The sequence below is a fragment of the Leptodactylus fuscus genome, chromosome 7 (genome assembly GCF_031893055.1).
Source record: "Leptodactylus fuscus isolate aLepFus1 chromosome 7, aLepFus1.hap2, whole genome shotgun sequence".
NCBI lineage: Eukaryota > Metazoa > Chordata > Amphibia > Anura > Leptodactylidae > Leptodactylus > Leptodactylus fuscus.
In genome coordinates, this window is record NC_134271.1 from 110592299 (window position 1) to 110602689 (window position 10391).

The 10391-nt window shown below is 40.9% G+C and overlaps 1 protein-coding gene across 1 annotated transcript in view; it reads right to left on the minus strand.

The window, feature by feature from the left end:
• The window catches only part of RPAP1 (RNA polymerase II associated protein 1), a 44144-nt gene extending 34622 nt beyond the window's left edge, over positions 1-9522 (minus strand). The window contains exons 1-4 of the mRNA XM_075282815.1: positions 9494-9522; positions 7081-7290; positions 6688-6836; positions 6138-6230 (exon numbers count right to left, since the gene is read on the minus strand). Coding sequence (XP_075138916.1) covers positions 6138-6230; positions 6688-6836; positions 7081-7270 — 432 coding nt within the window. The 5' untranslated portion in view covers positions 7271-7290; positions 9494-9522. The remainder of the gene's footprint in view (positions 1-6137; positions 6231-6687; positions 6837-7080; positions 7291-9493) is intronic.
• Between the last annotated feature and the right edge of the window lie 869 nt (positions 9523-10391).

Genomic DNA, 10391 nt, shown 5'->3' on the forward strand with positions numbered 1-10391 from the left:
AATAGTGTCCTACATGGTTACACAGCCCTGTATACAGGTACCGTGCACTTTGTATTCTCACACCTTTCTATCATGGTCAGCAGTAACTTTTCAACAGTTTGTTCTTAAGGCCCTTGACCATTTTTACTGCTTCCAATACAAAAAACTTCATAAACTTACTGTCCGTTTTCTACCTAAAATATCTTGCCGCTTGTCACATACCATTATAATGAGAAAATGAATTGTATTCACTTTCCTTTATGTGGCATGTATGATTGGAGTATAAGATACTTTTAGTCTACGTACTTGTGCGCTTAACTCGCTATTATAAATATAGCAGATATCATCTCTTCAGACCTATTTTTATCTGAATTAGTTTATTATACAAATTACATCTAGTAGCGCTACATTTGTTGCCATGGAGCTCTAATGTATAGGTTCTGTCTAAATTAATGACAAAACTAAACAGCTTTAAAAATAAAGCTCTGTTCACACCAGCGTCATGGATTATGCGCATAATAAAAGAGGCATAACAGTTATGACTGAACTGTTTTCACTTCATCCCATAGATCCTGACTAATCCCACCTGACTGATAATCAGATGTGTCAGGTTTTCAAAAATCTTTAAGACAAAAAAAAGCAGTGCAGACTATACTATTCTTACAGTCAATGCTACAGGAAGCCCTGCAGACAGTAAATGACATTTATATGAACATATATTAGTCTACATGCAGCAGCATAGCTGTAGGTAGTATAGAAGAAGTAGCCGCTACTACCGTAGGCACAGACCCCTAGGGGGCCCCAAAGGCCCCTCTGCCATATCACACATTACTTAAAGGGGCTCTATCATTGGAAAAAGTCATTTTTATCTAAGCACATCCTTGCATAGCCTTTAGAAAGGCTATTTCACACCTACCTTTTGTATGTAAGTTGCCTCAGGGCTCGTTCACATCTGTGCCCGGTCTCCGTTCTGCGGGTTTCTGTTTCCTGCATAAAACAGAGCAGGAGACGGAAACCTGCAGGAGTCTCTCTCACCCATTCATTTGAATGGGTGAGAAAGATGTCCGGCCATGAGCAGCGGTGAGCGTTTTATGCTCTCCACCATGAAACTGGGTTTTTTAATCCGGACACAGAGTCGGACATGCAGTACTCTGTGTCTGGATTAAAAAATCCGGTTTCACGGCGGAGAGCATAAAACGCTCACCGCCGCTCACGGCCATACCGAGTCTGTGCTTTCCGTCTTCTGGCATGCAGAAGACGGAAAGCACAGAACGGAGACCAGAACGCAGGTGTGAACCTAGTGTCAGTAGTATTTGAATAAGTCCGTTTTTATCCATATGCACCGTGCACCCCGGAAGTCTCTTCATGCACGGTCTTCTGCATATACAGCACAGGCTGCTGCGGCTGACTCCTCCTCCCTGCTCTCATACACAGCATAGAGAGGAGAGCTGGTGACACTTCCTGTGCTTGCTGGAAGCTCATTAGCATATGAATAAAAACAGACTCATTCAAACACTACTGAGGCGATTTACATACTAAAGGTAGGTGTGGAATAGCCTTTCTAAAGCCTATGCAAGGATGTGATTAGTTAAAAATGAATTTTTCCAATTATAGAACCCCTTTAAAAGGTACAAGGTAGGATCATCATTATAAATTTTTGTTCACCATTTAATATACCAGCATACAAAATAACCAGGTAAGTGAATAAATATTTTCTCAAACCATCTTGTAGTCTTACGTGTAGTCTTGTAATCTTACGTTTTAATTATTACCAATGAATACAAACATGAATGTAGGAATTTTCTATGATCTGGCACTTGTCAGAAATCCAGATATTATCTTTTTTCAGTCCATACACAAAACAGGCAAGGGCTGGTATCGTTATTTACTAGTATTGTATGTTTTGTCCTGTATTATTTTGGTTTGCTATTATTGCTCCATTTACGGACCCTCTTTTTTTTAGGGGTCCTGTCCTGTTAATTCTATGTGATGTTTTTTTTTCTGTCTAAACTGGTTATAAATAAAGAGTTTATTTAAAAAAAAAAAACGTGCAAGGGCAGTTTATGTTAGGAAGATAACCTGGCCACAATAAGGAAATCATGGCGGTGTTTCAAATCATAGAAAGGTCCTGTTTTCACAGTCACATCTAGTGGTAAAAGATTGTCGCCACTAAGTCTATTATTTATTTTGATAAGGGCTCGTTCACATCGACGCCCCGAGTCTCCATTATGCAGGTTTCTATTTCCTGCCCGAAACTGGGCAGGAGACGGAAACCTGCAGTCATTTTTCAAACCCATTCATTTGAATGGGTTTGAAAAGTGTCCAATAGTGAGCGCCAGTGAGTGTTTTGTGCTCTCCACGGCAAAACCGTTTTTTTTTAACCAGACACAAAGTCGAACATGCAGGACTTTGTGTCTGGTTAAAAAAAAAACGGTTTTGCCGCGGAGAGCACAAAACACTCACCGGCGCTCACAGCCGGACACAGTCTGTCAGGTTTCCGTCTTCTGTCTGCAAAAGACGGAAACCTGAAAACGGGAATCGAGCGCTGGTGTGAACCCAGCGTTACTTGTATAGTGGCACCATTTTCCACAGCACTTTACAGATATTGTTGACACTGACCCATATAGAGCTCACAATCTCAATTCCCTATCAGTATGTCTTTGGAGTTGGGAGGAAACCCGGAGTACCTGGTAGAAACCCACGCAAAAACGGGAAGAACATACAAGCTCCTTGTATAATTAGAGAAAAACTTTACAACTCTACAAAATTCTTAAATATTTATATTTACAAAAATGCTTAAATATTGTCTACAAATTGAAATGGTTACTAAGTTTTCAGACAACTTGGTCTCATTTAATAGAACATGCTCTTTATTTAAAAATAAGTTGCTATATTTTGCCTGAAAACCTCTTCAGGCTAGCGCCCCATGTTGCGGAAGCGCAGCTTCTTTGGTGAAGAGTTTGTCTTTGAGCCAAAGTCAAGAATGGCTTCCAAAAGAAATGGAAATACACAGGAAGTAATTATACCTCTACCTTCTGCTCAATCCACTCCTGACATTGGCCTAAAAAAATGCACCAAAATGCACCAAAATCTGCAATAAAAAAGCTGTGTTTCTCCTTGTGGCCTTAGCCTTTAAAGCTGCTGCCATTAGCTGTCTCCCTTTTAGCCATTTTGTTGTTCACTCCCTGTTACTAGGGAATTCCATCATACGTTACCTTCCAAAATTAAGATGTCTTCACAGTGAGTGTAGAAGGAAAGGGTTATTTTACAGTTACACCTAGTCAAATCATGTGTAAAAATAAATAAATATAAAGTAGTATTGGATAGGAGAAGGGGGGCATACTGCTCCTCATTATACACACCCCCTGCCTCAAATAGAAATCTAAAATGTGGTACAGCCATAAAGAAGATATTAGCAGAAGCAAACCCAATGGGACACAAACTATAAATCCTTATAGGGTAATAGAACAGACGGCCTAGCAAGACTCTGCACATATTTCAACGTTTCATGAACACTTAATATGGTTATAAAGACGATTGAACTGTGACCAAGATTTTTCCTCCAGTGCAGCTAAAACATCCCTAATATGTAGACTGCATATTGACTACAAGTAAAAGCACTTTCCTTGTTAATGTAATTTAGCTTCACTAAGCTAGTAACATAATGTGTAGTATAGCATTAATGGCTGTGCAGGTTTGCTGTTACCGCACAACCTGTAATGATATCCAGCTGAAAAGCATCGCTATTTCAGTTACACACAAGTGAATGTACTGGAAATCTAGTCACTGGATGCAGCTACAGAAGTGAAGGCCCTGGCAGCCTAAGGACTGGATGCAGCTATTGCCGCACGTGTCACCTTATGGTGTGGCTATTAACAATGAAAGTGCTTTTACCTGCAGCCAGTATGCAAACTGCACAAATCTTCACAATTGTACCTCAATGGTACTGTGGCCGCAAGTGTGAACCTAGCTCAAGAACATGTCAACACAGGACAGATAACAGATATACAGTGAAAAATAGTCATCATTTACAGCAATAGCAAAATTAGATTTAACCCAATGTCATCTATATGCTGCATAAAAAATCCCCACGGAATCCACTGTAGAAGCTGAACTACCGGGCAGACTTTACATCCCCAGCTTGGAAGTTTATTCAGTGGTTTTCACTGCAGATTTCAGTGTAATCGGTAACTGTGCAGCAATTACACATTAAAATCTGTGACAACCACCACAACGTTTTGGTGCGTTTGTTGCCACTGCATAGTAAATCTGCAGCATATGCCCCCCCACCCCTATGTCAATATTCCGTAAAACTTTCAGTTACAATGCCAACAGACAAACCGATCTGCTTGATTCTGCGTCATTTGGTCACTTCACAGAAGCGCAGTCTGTAGAGTTCGTATCAAAGAAACATTCGCTAAATGTCAAAGTAAACTTTATCAAATCTTTGCCCCTTATAGGATGAAAGAGCGTTATTGATTTTTTTTTCTACATTGATCTTACAGAGCACTGGTTGTAAGGTGTGTTGTGCTAAGGTTGGAGCTCACTTTTCTTAGTCTTCATCTCCTGCTCAGCCTAGCATATATTCCTTTGCAATAGGCAAAAAAGAACAATGTCACCTAAGCAGATAAATGCAAAGGTCACAGCAGCAGCAGAGGAGTGGGCTTGCACAAGTCCACATCAGCAGTCAGGTGTTACATTGGAACTAATGGCATCTAGAGGGAATGTGTCCTCAGAAGGCGACCTCTTGTTGTTTTCTATGTCATTATTCTGAGGACACACATTACAGAAAAGCAGCATGTTTTTAGCCAAAGCCAGGAATGGATTCAGAAGGAATGGCAAATATAAAGAAAGCCCTTCTCCTAGATACCGTCCTAGCATTAGCTCAAAAAATGTTAGTGCATATTCTGCAACAAAAAGCAGAGATTTTCCACAGAGCATAGCCTTAGCCTAAAGTGGTTTTCCCACCTTAGTAACTTATCCTCTATCCCTAAGATAGGGATAATGGGATAACTTGCAGATCGGTAGGGTTACAAGTTCTCAGACCTCCACTGATCAGAATGGGGGCCTTGTACATCAGCTATCTCCAGCACTCCCATTGAAATGAATGGGACAGTGCACACATACCCAACATTGCTTTCTTCAAAAGTTGTGCTAAATCCCCCATTCGCCGTCTGAGTTATCTTAGGGTGCATTCACACTACGTAACGCCAGCGTGTATCACAGCCGTACACGCCGGCGTTACAGCAGGGCTGCCGGACACTTCCAATTCATTTCTATGGGAGCCGGCATGCGAGCGCTCCCCATAGAAATGAATGGGCTGCTTCTTTCACTGCGAGCAGTCCCATTGAAGTGAATGGGAAGTGCCGGCGTGTACGGCTGTGATACAAGCTGGCGTTACGTAGTGTGAATACACCCTCAGTTACAACACATAACAGAACTAATCAGCTACAGCTTGTCTCATCCTCCCCATCCCCTCTCCATACACATATGTTAGAAGAAACTCAGCTGTTACATATTGTAACTACTGTATATCTAGGAAGATGATGCTCTACTACTGTACAGGAAGAGGCAATGAATCGATTAACAAGCTGCCTGCGGATGCCTTCTCCCATCCCCATAGACTTCTGTGTGTGAGGCAAAGTAGGAGTAAAGGAGCCTGATAAGTTAGAAGGAAAAACATTTTTAATACAATATATTACAAAGTTTCTTATACTTACCTATACTATTCACATATGAAAAGTGGTTTCATAATTAGAGTTAAACATCAAGTATAATAGCTCATATCTATCTGCATAAATAACTATGCTGCAGTTGTTAAGTAACTGGAAGGTGTACCGATCAGGCTCTGTTTATATAACGCGAATGGTATATGAGGTATATATCAGAACGTTTCCATAATATGTTGTTTATGAAAACTACACTGTACGGTATATTATTCTTTTTCAGTGTTCCACTGTGTAGGAAAGCACAGTCTTTTCAGTATCTAAAAAAGCAGATGCATATCATTATGTTGGAGGCCTCTGTCCTGTTGATGTGGGTCTATGGGCTTATGTACTAAGAGCATTCCTGATGTATACACTGAGTGCACTCACATAGTGGTGTGTAAACACAGACTAAGACAGTGGAAATTAAGAAAGCTCAGAAGACTCTCTTACCACACTGGGTATCTCCGATCGGTGAAACACGCGAGGAAAGGCTTCCCCAGTGGGAACTGGAGCTGTAATGGTGGAGGAACTTGTGTCTCGCTCCTAAAATCACAAGATAAGTATTATTAGGCACTATAATATATACTGCAAGTCTATTCACAATTTGGCTAAATATTGAAGGATTGAGGGAAAAGGCTCACACTTTTAAGGGAATGGGAAAGATATTTTTAACTATCTACAATGCCCATTCTTGTACAGAAACATACCAACGTGATGAAGATATTTTGGAATCCCCAAAAGCTTTCAATTCCTTAAAAAAACAGCAACTTTAGAAAACAAACTGTCTGGTAAGACAAGGGCTACAAGGCAACAGAGGCCATGACCCATGTTGCGCAACCAAAGATTTACTCCTTTACTAATGTAAGTTAAGAGAGTTGCATTGCTATCTCAATGTTGCTGCAACTGCACTTCTAGCAGCAAAAGGAACGAACACTGGGAAACAAAGCCAAAGTCGCTTATAGCGCTAGCCGAAACAAATGGTGACAGTACTTTTACTCACAATAATTTTTGAGATGACAGCTGTGATATGTTGGTCATGCTTTTCAAATATGTCTTCTGCATCCTCCTCAGCAAAATGCACCCGAGTTCCAGCAACTTTTGATTTCTTAGTTGGCCCCGGCGTTAGTATAGGAGGCAAATCAGACACATCTTAAAAAGGAAAAAAAAAAAAAGTACAATGTGGTAACAAAATAGAATACATTGCAAGAACTACAATTTTATTGTACCCATACAATAGTAAATGCTACTCAACATTATCTGTAACATCACACTGCAGCCTCACTCCATGCTATCACCATATTAAGTCAACCCTTATCAGTATAGTATGGTAGTATACAATCTGTAATATAGACATTTGCCCGAGTGTTACAATGTGGCATGTATTAGTCCTTACCTTCCATTGACACCACATCTCTTTCTGCTGCTCCTCCATCAGACCCATCTCCTGCTTCTTCAGAGGCCCCTTTTCTTTTATCTGCTTTTCTCACAACAGTTGCAGCTGCAGAGGCTCGGGCAGCAAAAAACTGGTTTTGGAATTCTAAAATGTCTTCTTCGGACTCCCCCGGCTTAGGTCTTGACAGCATTGTGATTTCCTTTAGAATATCTAGTAGTAGTAGTAATATTCATTCTATTACTTTATTATACACAAACATTTACACATGGGCCAATATAGGTTTTAGACACTACTGAAACAATTGAAAAGATGAAAAATGTCATTCAATACATGTCATTGACAAGTTCTTTTACTGTATGTCCCAGGCCATCATATGGTCATCCCTTGGTTCCTGCAAGTGGTGGCCAAAGTGTAAGCCACTGGACTATGCAATGTGACAAGTGAACTACATATTATTATACTGTGTCTAGTCGCAACATTTGGCTGTGGGAAATTAGAACAATTAGAAAACTTATTGGGGGCATTCATTAAAATCAACATTTTATACAACAGTCTTAATCTTATTTTTTTTTTTAATTTTAAATGTAGATTGTGAGCCCCACATACAGCTCACAATGTACATTTTTTCACTATCAGCATGTCTTTGGAATATGGGATGGAAATCCATGCAAACACAGGGAGAACATACAAACTCCTTGCAGATTTTTTTTTTTTTTTGCCCTTGGCGTGATTTGAACACCAGGACTCCAGTGCTACAAGGCTGCAGTGCTGACCACTGAGCCACTGGCGCATATAGTAAGTCCATGCATAAAAAACTAAACTCTATTCCATATAGAAACTGGAGTAGATTTAAGATGCCGTTTTCTTGCATAAGTAATGTTATAAATGTGATGGGCCAAGACCACACTGTTACCACTCTCTTCTAACAAAGTACAATTTTTGGTGCATAACTGGTATGTGCCAAAGATCAAACTTACCTGAGTGAGGATTCTATAAATTTCTTCAATTGCACTGCCAAGATGGATGGCTCTGTAGTGGTGCCTTGCCTGCCTGACAGGCAGTCAGGGCTCCTCCTACTGCATCCCATCTTTATCCAGCTTGGCAAGACAACTGAAGCATCTTACAATATCTTAGAACTGTTCTCCTCAAACAAGCACAAGCAGTGTTGTGGTGTCTGTAGCCTAAACCGACAACTTCAATCCCTCTATTTTTTAAAAGCATAACTCAGACAGCCATGGTCAGTCAAAAGCAGTAAAGCTCCTCCAATTCAGAAAAAATGAACCAATACAATTCCTATAAAAATATGTTTACAACAAATGATGTATCAAATTTATTATACAATATTAATAATTGTGTAATTAAAAATAAACAGTTGGAGTCATGTTCCTGTACACTCTCACACCGTCCCATGATTGCTATCACACAGTGTAAGGGACACATGACACAGACATGATCGCACCCAGAGCTGACAATCTATTCCTAGGTTTCTAGTACGGTATAATAAAATGAAGCGAGATCTGTAAGAAATAATGCTACAAAATTGTTATTTCCCAATCTGTTTTAGTAAATTGTTTTTCATGAAATTGCAATTCTGGAGCACAGATTCATGAAGTTTGAGATGATAAAGGGTGGACGGAAAGGAAGGGGGAACAATGAGAAGTGGCGCAAAAACAGGTGTGCCATACATTGATTTTATAGATATCAATAGGATTTATCGATTTCTACCTATATGTGTGTCCTGGGACGGGAAAAATAATCCTATTAAAAGGGGATTTCCACTGTTAGCACTTACACCCCCTTTCGCAGCATCCGGCATAAGCGTTTGGCCCAACTGCTAGAACCCCCCCAGATCAGGAGTCCCCTTTGTGAATACAACCATAGTGCATAAGTGTGAACACCGATCTAGTCATTCTCGGGGACAGATGAAGCGCTGTTCTCTACAATCTATGTCCGTTCCACAGAAGTGATTGAAGCTGTGGTAACAAATGGACAACACATCTCCATTCATTGTATGTTAACAAGGACTCCTATTTTCAGGACTACTGGGGACTCCCATGGCCAGACCCCCAGCGCTCACTTATCTCTTGTCCCATTTCTCACTAGTAGTGAAAGAATGGCAGCTGGCTGCTATGGGTGACAGCTGCATTATGTATATGCACTGGGTATTAGACAGGGGACAAATATTTTGTATACAGCGTTTATTTCAACAGTCAAGAGGGTGGTGACAAGCAGAACATGCAGCAATCAGGGTAATCCCTACAGATCTAGTCACTACTAGGAGCTCTTTGTATTGCTCGGCTCTCTCCAGTACAACACACGGAGTAGCGGAGGTGATCAGCACATTACAGCGCTAAGTCACCTAATATACAACTCATATATGTTCCATTATTGCGACACAACGCAAGTCACTCACCTATCTCAGAGCATTGCAAACCACATGGTACACACTTCCGCCCTTACATTGGCAGTGACGTCATTTCCTATCTCTGGAACGCAAACGTAACTGCCAAAATCTCTCTGCAGATAGCAGCTAAACGCGCATGCGTAGGCAGCGTTCTCGGTTCGATTTTGGTTGCGTCTAGAATGGAGTTGCTCCTGGTAGGTCCTCCCTCCAGCAACTCCAATCTAGTCACCTCACTAGTGAACGGGCTAGAATGGAGTTACTGTAGGGAGGACCTACCAGGAGCAACTCCAATCTAGACAATTCACTAGTGAGGTGACTAGATTGGAGTTGCTGGAGGCAGGAACTACTAGAATCAACTCCAATGTAGACTGTTCAGTACTGAAGTGACTAGAATGGAGATGCTAATAGGAGCTGCCGCCAGAAACTCCAATCTAGTCACCTCACTACAGGAGCAGCTACGGTAGAGTGGAGTGTCTATAGGAAGGAGCCAGAACTGGCCAAGACAGACATTGTATATGTATATGATTATCAATAAGAATACAGGAAATACACATTCCTAGACATAGATACATCCTGTGAAAGTTTGTGAGTTTGGATGTTTGTGTGTTTGGATGTTTGTTACTCAATCACGCAAAACCCGCTTGACCGATTTGGCTGAAAGTTTCCACAAACATAGTTAATACACCCGATTAAACAATAGGCTACTTTTCGTCACAATAGCGCACATACGTTTGTGCCAGGACCCCCACAAAACCCAAACTCACACCACCATCTCTGCAATCTCACATACTTTGGACCATAGCAAGCCACAAAATTCATATTGCCCTCTACGGCCTCGCCCCTAACCCCACACAATCACATATACATATACTTTACCACTTTGCCACTCACCTTAACGATACTCCAG